Source organism: Gymnodraco acuticeps, unplaced genomic scaffold, assembly GCF_902827175.1.
Source record: "Gymnodraco acuticeps unplaced genomic scaffold, fGymAcu1.1, whole genome shotgun sequence".
NCBI lineage: Eukaryota > Metazoa > Chordata > Actinopteri > Perciformes > Bathydraconidae > Gymnodraco > Gymnodraco acuticeps.
Window position 1 is genome coordinate 327,613 of NW_022990583.1, and position 18,466 is coordinate 346,078.

The window sequence follows — 18,466 nt, forward strand, 5'->3', positions numbered from 1 at the left end:
ATGTAGTATTTATTTGACTTATATCTGCAGCATAACACAACTCTATATAGGAGTTTTTTTATTAAATGTACAATTATTTCACTTTTACAATTATTTTCATGAAATTCACCACTATTAAACATTATCAATACCTATTGTAGTGCAATTTCAATGCATAAATACATCGAATTTCTTTCAACACATTTTGACAAGTAAAAGTAGAAAAAAATAACACAAAAATGCAATAAAATAAAGATGGCTCAAAAATATGTCGGCAGTCTTAAAAAAAAGGCAAGATGTCTTTTCATCTTTCTTTTATTGTATTCTTCAATTCAAATAAATAACATTTTAATTCAGAGCCAAAAACAAGCCCATTTAAGGATGTAAATGTATGTTAGGTCAGGTTAAGATAAATATTTAGAAAAATAACTTACTGTAATGCCAAAATCATACTTTGTGCTTCTTTGTAGCACCAATTGTATGGCTATGCATATTTAATTTAATTTCCTTCTGAAGGCAAATTCAGTTTGACACTACAAATATAACGCCACATCACAATGCAATTGTTTTTCAATTGCAGCACAAATTATGCTTCCAAACATTGCCCAGTGAAAGGCATCATGGAAAAGTTGTAAGGACAGAGGAAATAATACAACTTTCTTTGATTAACTGGAATGTAGTACACCAAAAGCACAGCTACATTCTAAATCAGGAAGCATAATGTCAATGGGTGAATTTTGCAGTTGATGCTACTCTTTTCCCAAACTCCCTTGATTGTGGAAATTCAAAAAGCAGTTGTGGTTGCGTGAGATACAAAGAAAAACACAGCACTTAAGGCATAGCACTCGAGATGTTCTCTGACAGTCTCCATAACGGCACCTGCCTCCTTCTCCCTCCCCAAGCTGCTCTGGCCAGTGTCCTGAACCGTCGAACCGCGTGGCTGCATCTGGCAGAGGACTCTCCTCCACCAGGCTGGGATTGGGCTTTTCATTTGTTGTATGAGGTTTCTCTCTGGGGGTCTGAGGGGGGACTGAGTCCTGGGCATCACAACCATTCGAGAGGATCAAAGATTTGGACACCTCCAATCTGAAGGCCATTAGAGTCAAAGGTGCAGACACTGCCTTGTGATCCTGTCTGTAGAGGAGCCAGGAGTTGACCAAAGCCAGATCTGTTAAGTACCAGAGCACCGCCTGAGGCCAGCAGGTTGGGGCCGAGGCAGTGAGAGGAATTGAGTAAAGATTCTGCAAATCTCTGTTGACTTGAGCCGACATCTGGGCCTTCTCAAAATTGTCCATCAATGAGGCCATGTTCCTCTGGTTATTGCCCGCTGTAGAAAGTATAAAGCCACAGTGTGATCTGCGTAACATCAGCTTCCCATCTGAGCTTACAAACTCATCTCCGATCTGTCCTCTGGCTCCTCCGACCCTTCCGGCACCATGAACGCCGGCAACTAACAGACGCTCCAGCATTGCAGGGGTGGACAGTTCCTGTTTGCAAAGAAACACCATACTACCTTTGGGGACCATTTTCTCTACTGCATCTTGTTTGCTGGACTGACCCAACTTAAGATCCACATGTAAGAGCAAACCTCCAAATCCAACTAATGTAGTACAGTAAAGAGACAGCTTCTTGTTGTGCATTTTCCCAGTCAAAGGTAGAGGATATTGGTCAACTGCATAATCACCCTCTTGTCTGAGAGACTGACACCCTGCTTTGAAACGGCACAATAATGGCTGAGCCTTCCACAGGGGATCAGTCTGTGTTTGTGAGCTGCTCAGCTCATTTAGCGTGTCTCGCTGGCCAATTTCATTTTGCCTGCTAGAAGAGTGGGGTTGACCTTGCTGAGCATTTTGAAAGTCACTATCACATCTTCCTTCCTGAACATTACTGTTGACTGGATCCTTCGCAGGACATGCAAGCTTCAACATGCGAGACAGCTCGAGGAAACGGGAAAGTGGCATGGAGTCAGCAACCAAGGGCACCTTAGTCAAGTTCTCCCAGTAGAGCCTCGGACTGGGAAACTGAAAAATAGTTAAGTTATATAGTTAGAATGAATGAATGAACACATTTAATTCACAAAATGCAGCACAAAACAAGTTTAAAAACACAGATTAAAAAAACATACACTTAAACAAGTAGAAAATGAGAGCATTTGTGTTTCCGTAATCTAAACATTTGAATTATACAAAGACAGACAGCTGCTATTACTGGGCTGTATTTTAAAAAACAGATGAGTCAGCAAGTCTAAAACAGATAGGTTCCATATTTTGTGGAGTGGTGCCTAAAAGCAGCATTGCCAAACTGAGCATCTGTGGAGGATCTTAGTGTTTGGGGACAATCCTGGGCAAGGCAATTAAGTGCATTAAACACTAAGGACTCAAACAAAATTCTAAAAGATGCATGCAGCCAGTGTAGGTTGCATAAAACAAGAGTTATATGAGCTCTCATTTTACTTTGGGTTAAAAACCTGTCAGCAGCATTCCAAATAGTGTGTAGTTCTGAAATGGCTGCTTTCAGTTGACCAGTATTAAGCATTACACTGATTACAGTGGTTAAAACAACTAAAAATAAAAAGGCATTTATTTTCAGCATCACGCTATATTTTCCAATTATTAAAGGGCGCTTTGGTCCACACATTTAAATGAGTTTCAACATTAAGGTTGCAATTTAAAATGACACAGAGACAAATACACTTTCAAAAAACGGAGCACTAACCTTCAAAGTTCCCATTGCAATGTGGATCCCAACAAACTGTGCAACCTCTCTGGATGTGACAGGTCTTGGCATGTTGGATATTTTATATGTGCAATTAGCAATTTCTACCCAGGTATCCCAACCAAAATACTTGGAGAAGTAGTCAATGGGCTCTGTGGTTCTGGTTTCCTCTCTTGGTGCTTGGATCTGGCCTGATGTAGTTGGCATGCTAAAAGATAAAAAAGAAAACAAAATTCTTTTAGACATAATGTTCTCCCTAAAGCTTGAGTTTTCATTTTCATTTTGAGTTACAATAATATAACACAATAAACATAATTACTGAACAGTATGACAATATTTAATCTAAATAAAAAGTAGAAAAACGCAGTTATCTGTGAAGGTGTGAAGAAGGAAAGATCTACTGTACTTTTGTGATGATTCATCACTGCCGGCCTGCTGTGCACTGTTTGTTTGGTTTTTGTAGAAGTAAGCCATTACTTCTGCTTCTGAGTCAAGCTGAGGATCAGACATCTCAAAAACACCCACATCCTCCTCATCTGAACTCTGGAGGAGAAAGTCCCGGAGGTCAGGTGGATGCTGCATCTCAGCTTCTGCCTCAGCTGTAGGATCCGATCATATACAAACAAATTATTTAAAGTATAATCTTTATATTTAATAATTAGCCTACAAATGTTAGCATTTTCTAAGTAGTCACAAGTACAGGGAATTTTCTAAAAGAAAACATACCTTGTCTATCTGCAGAGTCACTGACCCCCGGTTCTGACAGTTTTCTAACTCCCATCTCCTCGTAGCCTGGTGCAGAATGGCAGCCTTCATCTGTTGTTAACATATTCAACATTAAAATAATTGTATAATCTTTGTTAAATATCACTGGGAAAAGGCAACAACTCACTTGAATGATCTGTTACATGTTGTTCTGTTTGCTGGGCATCACAGAATGCCCCCGTTGTTGAATTCCCACTGTTGGTCTGAGCCCCCAGTAAAAATTCCCTCTCCTCTTCCTTTACAGGGTAGAAGATGCACTGGTTGGTGTTGAACTCAGGGGGGGTGACGCAACTCTCGTCCATGGCTGTCTCCTCACTCTCAATTACTGAAAGCAAAAAACATACATTTATGAAAAGGAAGAAATCAAGGCATAGGCTTATGTACTACCTTGAAAAGGTAGAGCTCGCAGGTGAAAAAAAGCTCATGTTTAGGTACAACACATCTCTTCTATTTGGATAAGTTGTATTTTGGTACATTGTCCCTGACGAACGTAATAGACTTAATTAATCTGACTTAATTGAATCGCTTTCTGGCTATAGCTCCATACCCACACATGGGTGGTATTGATTTATTATTATCCATCTTCCAGGAAGAAATCAAATAATATAATTTACCTGAATGCTGAACTAGCACAATTGTGCTAGTAATGTACCAAAAGTGCCGTTAGTACTTACATGGACTGGACGTGTTTTCCGTGTTGACTGGCTCCACATTCCATCGGATGTGTCTGCCGTTGGCCTGGGTCTCATTCAGCACGAGGCTGCTCTCCTCCTTCACCAGCACGGTCCTTATATCACGATGGTGCTGCAAAGTCACACTTGCACTCAGTCTGTTTTGACAGATGGGTGCAACCAGTGGACGATCTGGGATATTCTCTTCAACCTTGATCTGCTGGCTCTCCAGGTCTTCATTCTCAGCAATGTTGTCAAAACCCTAAAACCAAAACCAAAGTTTTAAGTTTACAATGTTCAATTTATGATCGTGATCATCAACGTATGATATTTGTTGGTACAATTGGCCTCTCACCTGTCTCTGATGGTTCCGCTCTGTCACCAGGCCTGGCTCCTTGTCAGCAGTTGCTTCTTGTCTGGAGGTGAGGAACTTCTCGAGTATGATGACTGGAGATTGGTTAGCATCCCTGTTGTGTTCCTCTCCTCCCTGCAATCGTCTTACACCCTTTACCTGGTCAGTACTGCTGGCCGACTCCAACACGACTGGTTCTTCAGGAGGTTTCTCTAATGTAGAGGGAATGGTAGACAAAGATGCAGCTGGAGCCGTAGCTTTGTTGGCCTCAAATTCTGTGCTGATCTCTGGCTGTAATGTCTTTATGCTGGGCTGGCCGTCATCATGTATTTCTGAAGCAGAGCTGATGGGACGTTTTTCATAAAGTAGCTGATATTCCTCCTGTTCTTTTTCTGACTCTGTTCCTCTGGTGGTATCTCCAACTAAAGCTCTCTTTGAAATCGCATCCCGTTTTAAACGTCCTGTTTCTCTTCTCCTACCCCTTGTAGCATTTCTTGAAATAGCTCTTTTTCCTCCTTTTTTCTTCTGTACTAGCAGTTCTTCCTCCTCTTCCTTGATCTCCACTTGATGAGTGGAACATGACACGGTTTGTGAAGTTAGACTTCTTCCAGCTGTTGTTTCATTGTTAACTTGCCCAGAAAGTGTGTTGATGCTTCCATCCTCAGGATTGCAGGTTACACTTGATTCATTTTGAGGAACAGAGTCTTCTTGAGAGGTTGTTTCAACTCTGTCATTCTGCTCCCCAACAGTGACTAAATCTACATCAAGAAGTAAATTCTCCTTTATGTCCTCATCGGTGGTACCCTGGACTTCAGATTCTGTGCTGGGATTCCTCAGGGAAGCTTCTTCTTGCTTGTTCTCGTCTGATGGCAAAGGCTCACCGAACTCTGAACTCTTTGTCTGAGCAGAGGTACCTAATGGGGGTTCGGACGGTAGGATTGGATGCATTCCACTGGTTTTCATTTGATCGGCTGGTAAGTGAACTTCTTGAGAGGTACAGGACTGTTTATCTGCAGCCTTATTTTCATTTCCATTATTTTCATTTTCAATGACTTCAACATCGGAAGGAGGGACAAGAAAAGATGGGGATGGAATCAAAGCTGGAAAAGAGACACTTCGCTCCTTCTCATCTAATGCCATCTCTACAATCTCAGGCTCAGTATCCCAGTCTGCAGCAGCATTCATCACCCCGACAACCTTATTGGGCTGTTTTGGAATCTGGTAAAGATCCAACGTGGAGACGCCTTCAAAGATGTTTCCATTTGTGTAAGTGAGACCGGGACTCTCTACGATATGCACCATTGCCTTGTGCTTCTGAAGGGACGAGACTTCACTAAATCTTTGCCCACAGTCCTTACACTCTAAGGCACGCTTGGAATGAGAAGTTATCACTCCTTCAGTCTCCACTCCTGAGCAGGCTTTACGTTTCCTTGTTGTCTTTGGCTTGGCAGGCAGTGTCTCAGGAGTTTGACGGGAAGCCTGCAGCGAGGACAACAATGAGAGAGTTTTCTGGTTCTTTTTAGTTCTTCCTCCTTTTTTCTTATCCTCTGTGTTTGTACACTCACTTGTTGAATGTTTACAGTTTATGTCTTTCCTCTTTTGGGATATTTTGCTGCCCTCAACAGGTGAAGCTTCCTGTGTCTGGTCTGGTGCCTTTGAAGGGTCTAATTTGTAAACCTTAAGTCGAGGCTGTTTATGACCCTTCAGTAGAAGTAGAGCATCCTGTGTTATATGTGTTCCAGATATGTCTGTTGAAGCTGCGCTCTCTTTTGTTTCGACTTTTTCCTCTTCTGAAAGGTTTTTCTTTTGCTTTCCACCCTTTGATTTCTTGGTCTGATCTTTTTGCATTATATTGGTTTGTTTTTTCTTTTTAAATACAGGCGAGGCTAAAGTGTTATGCTTACTAATGAGTGTCACACCTTCCCTGACCACTTCTTTTTGCTTTTTTGTTTTGTTTTTTGTTTTGTTTTTTCTTGTATCCTCTTTGACTTGCTGGACTTGTGAATCCTGGGTTGATGAAGGAGAATTTTTTTCAGCGTTAGAAACAAAATGTTTGTTTTTCTTGTCCTTTTTGCCCTTTCTTCCCTTCTTCTGTGGCAAAACCTTCTTCTTTGAGAGAATTGTTGCTGGTGTTTTATCTCTCATCTCGTCTTCTTGTATTGGCTGATGCTGCTGTGATGGCTTTTTCTGTTTCTTGTTGTTCTTTGCTTTGCTTTGAGGGCTACATTTAACTACAAGATGAGACTTTTTCTTTCTTTGCCGTTTGGAAGGTGAAGCATCAATTTGAAAATCATCCTTGTATATTGATCCGCCTAGTTCATGCATACATCCTTGTAAGATAAACGCTTTGTTTGAATTTCTCTTCCGCACTTTCACAAGTTCTTGAGCTGACATTACATTTACGGGTAACTCGGACCCCTGTGGCACTTGCTTGGTCTCTAAGTTTGATGGAAACACTTCTTTAGCAGGTGGATCCTCTACTTCAGACTCCTCACCGTTCTTCCCTTCTACCGGCAGCTTCTCAGGTGGTTCTTGTTCAGATTGATCTTGTTCAGCTTTTTCTTGTGTCTCTTGTGGTGCAGCTCCATCCATCACAGGGTGTTCCTGATCTAGACTTACTGTTTGCATTTGTGAATCAACCACTTCAGCTCCACTTGTGTGTGTGAGTGTGTCTGATGGAACAAAAAAGGGAAGGCCCTGCTGCTCTGTTTGTAAAGATGTCAGCTCCAGCCCAGTCACAAGAGTTGTGGCTGACATGTTGGTTTGTTCATCTATCACAGTCTGATATGCCATCTGCTGCAGGTCAGCGTTTACCAGAGAGGATGATGGGATTTCATTTTGTGACACGGTTTGTGGTAGTTCAAGCTCTTCAGTTGGTATAAGTTCTAATATGACTGTTTGCTCAAGGTCTTGATCTACTCCATTCTGAAACATTGTTTGATCAAACTGAATTGCAAAATGTTCAGGCTGTTGAAGGATCTGATGCATCCCCTCTCCCTCAGGTCTTTCTGTTTGTTCAGTCTGAGTCTGCTCTATATTTTCACCTATTGTTATGTTGGAACCTAGTTCTGAGAAATCAGGGTTTTCCAGTTGTCCTTCTGGCGTAATAGGTTCAAGTATAATTGTTTGATCCAGTGCAAAACATGGGTTTAAAGGTTCCATTTCAACTATGTTAGATCCTGTTGGTTTCAGTTCCATAAAATTTGTCTGTGGTAGTTGTGACATCTGATGGACTTCCAGCGGTGCAGCATGAGGTGGCAGCTGCCCCAATATGACAACTTGGTTTACTCTCTGCACATTTCCCAAAGATTCAATAAGTCTGCGAATCTGCTCTGTGTCAATGTTGGCATCAACTTTTTGCAGAGGTCCATTGGGGCCTGCCTGTAGTAGTGATGACTGGCAAATAGATATTGGAGTTATAATGGGTGTATTATGTTTCCCTTGATGCTCAGCTGAGAGGGCCTTACTTGTTGTAGCAGGCACCATGTTGTGCTTGGTTTTCATGTGATATTGCCGTGTCCTGGTAGACTTGAAAGTGGCCTTGCATAAAGAACAAGGATACTTTATGGAAGAAGGCCCTAGAGACAATAAAAAGACAGTTATTGTGGTATAAACTAAATAACACAAAAACATTTTGAAAAAATAAAAACATTTACTTACATACTTCACTGTACTAATCTAAACCTGTACATAGGCAAGTGTTGCTTTCAACAAAATGCCATAGTCGGCAAATGAAATGTTTGATCTGTTCATTCTATTAGTTAAGCATATTAGCATGCCAGTATTTGCTTATTAGCCCCAAATGGTGAGGCTTATTGAAATGTTTTTACTTTTGCAGTAACCAGTCATTATTCAAAATATTGGACAAATTAAATGTTGATCTCATTATGACACTACATGACAAGATAAAGGATAAAGATATTAATTACAATCCATATTAAGAGCCAGGTTGCTAGCATTAAGTTAGCATGTGTAAAATGTTAAGACCTCCATTTATTCTTACCAATAGCTTTTTTCAGAGCGTCAGCTGTTGGGTCTCCACCCTCTCCTTGACATTGTGCAGTCATATGTTTCTGCAGAGCTTTGGACATGCTGAACCTTTTTCCACACTCCTTGCAAACATACGGCCTCTCTCCAGAGTGTTTGCGCATGTGATACTTCAAAGCCGTCATCGTTTTGCAGTTTTTCCCACAGTCTGTGCATTCATAACCGTCCTGGCCATAGTGATTTTTTTTATGAAAGGTGAGCTCTGATGACTTGTTGAAGGCCTCGCTACAAATCGGACACTTGAAGGGTTTCTTCTCTGTGTGAGCTTTCTGATGGAGCATCAGATCTATGGAGTTAGTGAAGTGGCGGTCACAAACGTAACAGGCGAAAAGGGAGTTCCTCAGTATGCACTGTTCATATTCTGCAGGGTGGCTCAGCTTCAGGTGACGCTCCTTGCTCTTGACATCACTGAAGATTATGTGGCACTCAAAGCACTGCAGGGACAGCTGAGATGCTAGAGGGAAACAAGACAGGAGTGGGAGAAAGTTTACATTTAAAGGTCTCCTATTATACTGTTTTTCATCAATATATTATAGGTCTCAGATATATACAAAACATGTCTCTGAAGTGTTTGGCTTGAAAAACAGATCACCAATTGTAGAATCCCATAATCTCCTCTGTTTCAGCCCTGTTTCAAAAGTGCTGATTCTCTGTCTGTTACTTTAGATGAAAATAAGGAGCCACCCCCACGCCCCTCTGGGAGATATTTGGTTAAAAAGAACACAATGGTGCTCTAGGAGGAGATCCAGGTGATAGGTGGGGGGGGGGGGGGGGTTACCTTGGTTGGTGATTGGCTAATGGTTACACAAGCCAAAAGATCGTTATGACATCATAAAGTGGCCAAAATCTGATCAGCTCATTTTCAGACAGGTTTTATATAAATTAGGGCTGTCAAGTTAACGCAAAAAAAAATTAACGCTACTAATTATTTTAACGCATGTGTATTTTTTTCCGTCGGCCGCCCCGTAGTTTCAGAGCGCATCGAGTTTAAAATACCATCTACAAGCTGATGTTGACAGCCCCGCTCCTGCCGCCCGCTTGCGGCAGACCACACTTCCACGCTCACCGGCAGGCACCGACTGGCTATAGAGGCTTCCTAATGACGTCACGGGATTTCTCGGCAGACATCTTGGAGTACCACTCTACTGGCGGCAGCGTTCAAAAATGGCGAAAATTAAAGGCTACTACGAATCACTAAACCCGGAGGATAAGACCGTTTACAGAGAAAAATGTACGTCGATTGGTTCGGTGGACCCTTATTTGATTCCCGTTAAGGATTACAGCACCGATATAAAGGAATGGCCTTCACTTTCCTACTGTGGTATCGTGAACTACCTGGTTTTTTCGTCTATTCCATTGTACACCATGGAAGAAATGAAGGCGTACAAAGGACTCTCTAGGCACATAAAGAGTTCACATCCGGGTGGATCCGCGACGTTTGCGTTTCATATCAAGGAGATGTGGCTGTAATAGCTGGAAAAGTGAGTAATTATTTCGTGAGGTCCTCTTCAGCTGGCTTTTTAAATATCCCTAAAGTCCCCCAAAATAAAATGGGTGAGACTGCTTTTATCCACTACGCTACCAAGAAATATCAGAGGACATTTTTAAACACCAGCTTTTATTTTTGTTGTACCTATATCTATATGTTTACTTTATTTTTATAGGGTTTTATGTCGCCGTGTCTCTTAACCTTTTAAAATGTTATATGTAGGGCCGGGACTCGATTAAAAAAATTAATCTAATTAATTAGAGGCTTTGTAATTAATTAATCGAAATGAATCGCATTTTTAATCACATATAAATATTTGACCTGAGAACAGTGAGAAGCAATTTTTTTCACATGGATTTTAGTATACCATTAGGCGCATTCGCGCATTCACACTTCTTCTTCTTCTTCTTCTTCTTCTTCTTCTTCTTCTTCTTCTTCTTCTTCTTCTTCTTCTTCTTCTTCTTCTTCTTCTCTTCTTCTCTTCTTCTCTTCATTTAGCCTCACTCTTCTTCTTCTTCTCTTCTTCGTTTCTTCTTCTCTTCTCTCTTCTTCTTCTTCTTCTTCTTCTTCTTCTTCTTCTTCGTGTCTTCTTCTTGCATCTTCTTCTTCTTCTTCTTCTTCTTCTTCTCTTCTTCGTATCTTCTTCTTCTTCTTCTTCTTCTTCTTCTTCTTATTCTTCTTCTCTCTTCTTCTTTCTTCTATCTTCACTGGCAGGCAGCAAACCACTTCACGTCGTATACTGCCGCCCAAAGTCCCCGGAGTTGGGACTGGCTTTCAGTAGAAGCTGCTGGGAGTCCCAGCAGCCTTCCGAAGTAAATCGCCAGAACGCCGACACCTCCTCATCTCCACCGCTCCCACTGTTTTAATTTTGTGTTGCCATAAGTTAGTCTCTCTGCGTTTCTGCGCTGGCTAATGCTAATAATGCTAATGCGAGGATAATAAAATGGCGGCTTCACAAAACTTTTTGGGAGTTTTACGGGGCGTGGTTTGCAATCCGCCCAGCCAATCAGACATATAGCTCTTTTCTCACAAGACAGCCGTACGAAAGTCCCTGCTCTCTTGCAGCTCTCTGCTCTCTAGCCGGGACTTTCGTGGGGGTAAAAAGGTTCTCATGAACTAATTTTAGTACCGGCTCTTTTGGTGTGAACGCGATAAAAGAGGCTAACGTCCACGCTAGCTGCTATATGTTTTGCATTGAGGTGATACTTGAGGCTTGATGTGCTGCGGTGATATGCGAATTCCTTTTTGCATAATTTGCACACAACCGTGCTCTTATCGACGCTTCCATCCGTCCGTTTTTTAAAACAACATTTCCCACTGTTGTTCACTGTGGTTTGTTGTTGTCTGAAGTCATGAACGTTGGTTGGTGCTCCAGTATAATCGGTACGCCTGAAACTCATCCAGTGAGAAACGTTCCGCGGTGCAAAAATAAGTGCGATTAAAATGCGTTAATTTTTTTAACGCGTTAATTTGTGTGTAATTAATTAATCTTAATTAACGCGTTAACGTCCCGGCCCTAGTTATATGTATATTAGGGCCGTTAATAACGCGTTAACGCAAAAAAAAAATTAACGCCACTAATTATTTTAACGCGATTAACGCATGTGTATTTTTTGTCCTCGGTCGCCCCGTAGTTTCAGAGCGCATCGAGTTTAAAATACCATATACAAGCTGATGCTGACAGCCCCGCTCCTGCCGCCCCCGCTTGTGGCATACCACACTTCCACGCTCACCGGCAGGCACCGACTGGCTGTTGGGAGGACCGGGAGGGTGTGTGTATGTGTGGCCCGAGCGAGCGAGAGAGAGACCTTACGTGCATTGTTGTTGTTAGCATCTGGTGCTAGCTAGCTGCGCTAACGGATATGGAACTGTTTAAATGAAAACAGAGGAGCGACATTTCGCCACAACTGCGCCGAGCACTTGACTTTATGCAGGAAGCCAGACAGTGGGACATTGTACGAAAAGTCAGCACACTCAGCACGGATAGTGCGCAACATGATTGCAGCGTCCAGGCAGCTCCCGTTCGAGCATATGCCTTGAGTTGCACATAGCTCCAACGATCCATCCATCACACACACACACACACACACACACACACACACCACACACACACACACACACCACACACACACACACACACACACACACACACACACACACACACACACACACAGGTTGTTGTGTATAATATTCATGAGAATATTTGTCATTGTTCAAATGATAATAAACCTTAGCATAAAGCATATTTGTCCACTCATATGTTGATAAGAGTATTACAAACTTCAAAAATATTCCTCTAAGATACATTTAGGACAGATCAAAAATGTGCGATTAATCGCGATTAACTATGGACAATCATGCGATTAATCGCGATTAAATATTTTAATCGCCTGACAGCCCTAAGGTATATATATATGTTGTTGCTATGTACCTGTAAAGGTCTTAACATCTGATCTGAGGGGAATTTCTCGTGGTTTATTTTTAACTTGTGATTGTAAAGCACTTTGAGCTACACATGCTTTATGAAAAGGGATTTATAAATAAAGCTTTATTATATATTGCAATATATTTAAATTTCAAAAGTTGTGAACCTATTCTTGGTTGTCAGCTTCTGTTATGTGCTACCTAGCATATGACAAGGTGGTTCTAAATAGTCAACAATCCAATAATATTTTTGTATTTTATTTTTCAGGTATTGCATTCTCAGAGTATTGGGCTGCCGCCAACATGTCCGTGGGTACTGATGAAGAAGGATGGTGCAGTCATCATCACAGCTAACTGCAAGGCTGGTTTGGGATCAACATGTACCCATCTCTCCTTTTCTACATAGAAACATCTATACGGATACGTGATGCCAAGACAGTTACCCAGGAAAAGGCGTCCCCTCTCAAAAGAACAGAAGTACTAATCAATCTGAATGACAGTGTATATATTTATTTGATTGAACTTGTTTCTTTTACATCAAATCTATATAAAGAACATGTAAGTACACGGCACCTCTGTTGTTTCCCCGACTCAGACTGCAAGGAATCTGGGTGTGACCCTAGATAACAAACTGTCCTTCACCGCAAACATCGCTGCTACAACCCGCTGCTGCAGATACACACTTTACAACATCAGGAGGATGCGTCCCCAGCTAACCCAGAAAGCGACGCAGGTTCTGGTCCAGGCTCTCGTCATCTCACGCCTAGACTACTGCAACTCCCTCCTGGCTGGTCTACCTGCATGTGCCATCCGACCTCTGCAGCTCATCCAGAATGCAGCGGCTCGTCTGGTCTTCAACCTTCCTAAATTTTCCCACACCACTCCGCTCCTCCGCTCCCTTCACTGGCTTCCGGTAACTGCTAGAATCCACTTCAAGACAATGGTACTTGCATACCATGCTGCGAATGGATCTGGCCCTTCCTACATCCAGGACATGGTTAAACCGTACACCCCAGCGCGTGCACTACGCTCTGCATCAACCAAACGGCTCGCTGCACCCTCGCTGCGAAGGGGACCCAAGTTCCCATCAGCAAAAACACGTGGGTTTGCTATCCTGGCTCCAAAATGGTGGAATGAGCTCCCCATTGACATCAGGACAGCAGAAAGCTTACACATCTTCTGGCGCAGACTGAAAACTCATCTCTTTCGACTCCACTTCGAGCGATATAATTACTAACAAAGCACTTATATACTAATAAAGGACTGGCTTACCTAAAGCCAGTTGAGTAGCACTTGAAATGTTTTTGCTCTATGAAGCCTGATGTACTTATATGATTCTGTTTTCTTCAAGGTTGTATTTTGTTGGTCGAATGCACTTATTGTAAGTCGCTTTGGACAAAAGCATCAGCTAAATGCAATGTAATGTAATGTAAGTGTAACAATCAAAACAAGTTGTGCACACTAAAATGACACAAAAATCATCATTATTTAAACTGACACTCAAAGAGCAAAACCTCAGCTCAAATATCCAAAACTCTAAACACATGTTCAGCTCTGCACCCAATTTGCAATTCAACTTTTCACTTTTTGAAAAGTAAAAGTATAACAACAGTATATTTGTGTTTCTGCACATATTTTGGAGACTTGAACAATCTTTATTTGCAGAATTCTCTATATCAAACGCCATGAAAACAGTGTGCTTGAGCACGATGGTGTGTAGTTGGTTTTACAAAATGTCTTGTACTATGAATGAAGTGTGCGCCATTTGGTGCAACAGTTTGGTTTTGGTAAGTGTTTCTGTAGTTCTGGGTGCAGTGCTTAAGTCTGCCGTATATATGAGGTGTTTTGCACTTTGTGTGTATGGTTTTGTGAATTGTGTTTAGTGTTTTGAGAAAATAAGCCCTGCTTTCAAAAAATGTGTTTTAGCATTGAAAATAACTGAATAATGTGTAATATGAACACAATGTTAATCTATCTCTGTTATGTGAGGTGATCTCTGCAGCATGTACTTGTTTTTCACTGGGTAAATTGGAAACCTGTAATAAATATAATACTTTGCCCTTTCAATTGTTTTTTTCAAAATGTATTTACCCAAGCTTAATCAGTCTGAGTTGCAGTGCCAGTCTCTGGTTTAATCAGTCCTTCTTCTTCCCCAGTGGCTCCCAGGACTGGTGTGGGCTCTTCTAAAGATGGTATATCAGATACCATGCTGTAGAGATCAAGTAGTGATGGATGACCTTTTTCTGGCGCGTTTATAACTGGCATGTGTAGCAGGGGAAGGTGCTGTAATTTTCTCGTGGCCCAATTTCACAGACGGTGCCCAGTCAGGATGATTTTTGTCAAAAAGTGCCACTTGTAGGTCAGTTATATCCTGGGTGAACTGTTAATTAATACAAATTTGACCTCTTTTAACAGGACAAGTCAGACTTTAGATATATTTAAAATGCTGGTGTCAAGACATTGGACCATGACCAATAATTGAGGAAACCAAAAGCCTCTGAAAAGATACCAGGGACTGTACAGCCTTTACTGTTTACATATAATCAAATGGCCAGTAGGGGGAGGAATTACTTTAAATTGCAGTTAAACGAAGCACTGCAGGGGATTGACAGACTGGTGTGAAGATGACCAAGGGATGACTTTACTTTGTAGATACTCCACAATCTGATATGTCGATCGATGACAGACTACAGGATTCCTATTTCCTTGTTAAGATGCATGTCTTAGTACGTGGGTTATATGTTCATTTTGAATGTTTGTATGTAAAACCCGACACTTACCTGATGTGAAATGATCCCCACAAACGCGAGTATAGTTGTGGTTGGATGGTTTGAGATCCTCCCATCCGATCCTATTGAGCAATTTTTCCTGGCGACGCTTTGAAAGTTCATGTGTTGCTTCACCCTGGTGTGTTATAATAACCGCCGGCAGCCTGTAAAATGACTTCGGCCCCCTGTTTCGATCACCTCTGTTGCCGCAGCCAACAATGGCACAGAAGTTAACCATTGTATGTCCGGTAAAAAACAAACATTGAACAGGTATGACGTATTACGGTGTCTGTTTTGGTACTCCAGTATGGCCGTTGCGCTGACTTCACGGGTAACGTGACGTCATATGCAAAGCCTCTATTGGGAGGACCGGGAGGGTGTGTGTATGTGTGGCCCGAGCGAGCGAGTGAGAGACCTTCCGTGCATTGTTGTTGTTAGCATCTGGTGCTAGCTAGCTGCGCTAACGGATATAAGGAGCTGTTTAAATGAAAACAGAGGAGCGACATTTCGCCACAACTGCGCCGAGCACTTGACTTTATGCAGGAAGCCAGACAGTGGGACATTGTACGAAAAGTCAGCACACTCAGCACGGATAGTGCGCAACATGATTGCAGCGTCCAGGCAGCTCCCGTTCGAGCATATGCCTTGAGTTGCACATAGCTCCAACGATCCATCACTCACACACACACACACACACACACACACACACACACACACACACACACACACACACACACACACACACACACACACACACACACACACACACACACACACACACACACACACACACACACACACACACACACACACACACCAGTTGTATTGTATTATTGAATGAGAGAGGTTCCAGGTTGAATTGCGGCGAATATTTGTAATGTTCAGAGGTTGTTGTGTTTAATATTCATGAGAATATTTGTCATTGTTCAAATGATAATAAACATTAGCATAAAGCACATTTGCGATTAATCGCGATTAACTATGGACAATCATGCGATTAATCACGATTAAATATTTTAATCGACTGATATAAATGGATCAGGACAAAAAGAGAGAGAATCTTTTTTCCTGAAACTTTCAGAATCTCTTTCCACAGTGGGGACACATGTTTATGTATAAAAGACATGAGAAAGTGGATTTTGCACAATAAGTGACCTTTAAGATAAATCCATACACTCTGAATAGTGATAAGTATTTATAACAAGTAAATAGGCTTGCTCAAAAATGTGGCTTTGAGGACACTGTATAGTTATTACGGAGTAAACAAATCATTGTCTGATCAAAAAAGGAGACCATATGTGTTTTGCTAAGTAAGTATCCTTAACAACTTATGCTATATTCAATTAGTACTAGCCGGACAAAATTAGAAATCACATCAGTACTGTCCTCTGTGCATTGTAGCCTGTAAAGAAAATACCCAAATAAATATATCTACAGAGTTTGATAAATATTATTACGATGTATCAGCTCATTGTTTACATAAAATAATAATTCCAAGAAACATTTTTGGTAAAGAGCAGGGCTCTTCGAAAAACTTGAAAACCAAAATTGATGAAATAAGCAATGAAATATTCTAAAATAAAATATTGGCCTGGCTCTAATATTTAGTGTTTTTGTTTGGCTGCTTTTGAACACCATCAATTGTTTATTGCACAGGTTTAACCAAACCAGATGTTTTGGTAGTATGGTAAAGCAAAACTTGAAAGCATTTAAAGAATACTATCTTGTATTATCAAAAAACGGACTTTGAAACACATTCATGTTAATGTGTAACTAACTTCTGTAGACATTTGTACAGTATTTAGCTATTTAACGTAAAACCACAGCTTTCAACATTCCACTGTAGAAAATCAGTGTCTATTTATCATGTGAACCGTTATAACACAATGTTAGCTGGGATATGAGAAAGCACGATACCTCCCAACTACAAAATGTGGCTTTTATATTTAAATTAGTAAGCAGTGAGTAGTCCTTATTTAATAATCAAACAACAAACAGGTCTCCCATCCATGTCTTGTTCAGAAAGATGTGAACAACACAATACAAGTTAAAACACTCACATGTGAGGGGTATAACCGGCTGTTTGGACATGTCCATCTTCAGAGGATCCACCATGGCCTTCTTGGAAGGAATGTATTTCCTAGGCTCACGAACACCTTTATCCGTTTTCTTTGCCTTTTTCTCATCACACTTAGATTTTGCATTTGTGTCTGGTACCAGTTCTGAGGGGACGCTTGGCTTTGAAGCTGAGTCAGTCTCGACCCCTGCACTGTTAACTGAGGGCTCTGTCTGTGGCTGGACAGCAGGCTCATTCTCCGCTGCCTGAGTGACTGGCAGGCTTGCAGGTGTTTCTGCTGTTTGCACCTCTGTCCCATTTTCCTGGGGCGTTACAGTTTCAGTCATAACAGGAGCTGCTGGTTCATCCTTCTCTTTTTGCTCATCTGAATCACTCTGTGCTGGCTGAGCTTCAGTCTCGGTGTCCAGTGGTGGCTCCTGGGTTGCTGTGGCCCCAGGGTTTGGCCCGATCGGTGACTGGGTCGGACTCTGCATGGCTCCCTGCTCTTTGGCTTCTCAAAAGCAAGTGTAGCAATTCATATGTTCCTATGAAACCAGGTACCACAGAGAAACACATTATGACTGTTAATTACACAGGTAAACCAACACATTCACTGAGACTCACACAAGATACCAACAATGTTTTAGTAGTAGTAAAACCTGCTTTATAACAAATGATTCTATCCACTATTTGATTTGTTCTAAAAGCAGTGAGGGACCTTTGTGATGTACAATGCGCCAGCTGGAGGACCAGGGAATGAATGGGTTTAAAACATGTGTATTACAAAATAAAGACGATGTAGGGCAGCCGTTAAATGCTAGTTTATAAGCTACATTGTACACTCGTATTTGTATGAATCGTGTATGTGTACAGTGCTTGAAAATATTGATATTATTGAACATACAGTTACGCAGATAGCGCAGTTAGCTTATTATTTTCACTAATATACAAGGAGAATACGGTTGGAAATGTTAGCGTTTCCGACCCGAAACAGCTCCAAAGAAGCTAAATATGTAGTCACTTTCTACGTATCCCATGATAATATCCCGTATAGCTTTATGAATGCAGGAGGATGTAGATTTAGATTACCTATGCTTTTTCGTCCGCCCAAACATCTCTGCGTCGCTCTGCACAAAGCCAACAGACCTGCAGACAACGTGACGTCACTCCTGAGAGGGTCGCAGAGGAATCATGGGAATT

At 41.5% G+C, this 18,466-nt stretch overlaps 1 protein-coding gene across 1 annotated transcript; it reads right to left on the bottom strand.

The window, feature by feature from the left end:
* Positions 1-41: 41 nt before the first annotated feature.
* Positions 42-18,440, bottom strand: LOC117553845. Its single transcript, XM_034227919.1, has 10 exons — positions 18,356-18,440; positions 17,271-17,811; positions 8,486-8,983; positions 4,486-8,060; positions 4,134-4,392; positions 3,587-3,784; positions 3,421-3,510; positions 3,101-3,293; positions 2,695-2,902; positions 42-2,000 (listed from the first exon to the last, which is right to left on the bottom strand). Exons 2-10 carry the CDS (start codon positions 17,758-17,760, stop codon positions 729-731), a joined length of 6,783 nt encoding a protein of 2,260 aa, XP_034083810.1. The 5' UTR covers positions 17,761-17,811; positions 18,356-18,440; the 3' UTR covers positions 42-728.
* Between the last annotated feature and the right edge of the window lie 26 nt (positions 18,441-18,466).

What these genes read in the sequence shown, in the direction of transcription:
- LOC117553845 (XM_034227919.1), bottom strand. Translation starts at nt 17,760, where the DNA reads ATGCAGAGTCCGACCCAGTCACCGATCGGGCCAAACCCTGGGGCCACA. An exon ending in CGCTCTGAAAAAAGCTATTG is followed by an intron (nt 8,061 to 8,485) that starts GTAAGAATAAAT and finishes TATTGTCTCTAG; the next exon opens with GGCCTTCTTCCATAAAGTAT. An exon ending in AGTGATGAATCATCACAAAA is followed by an intron (nt 2,903 to 3,100) that starts GTACAGTAGATC and finishes TTTATCTTTTAG; the next exon opens with CATGCCAACTACATCAGGCC.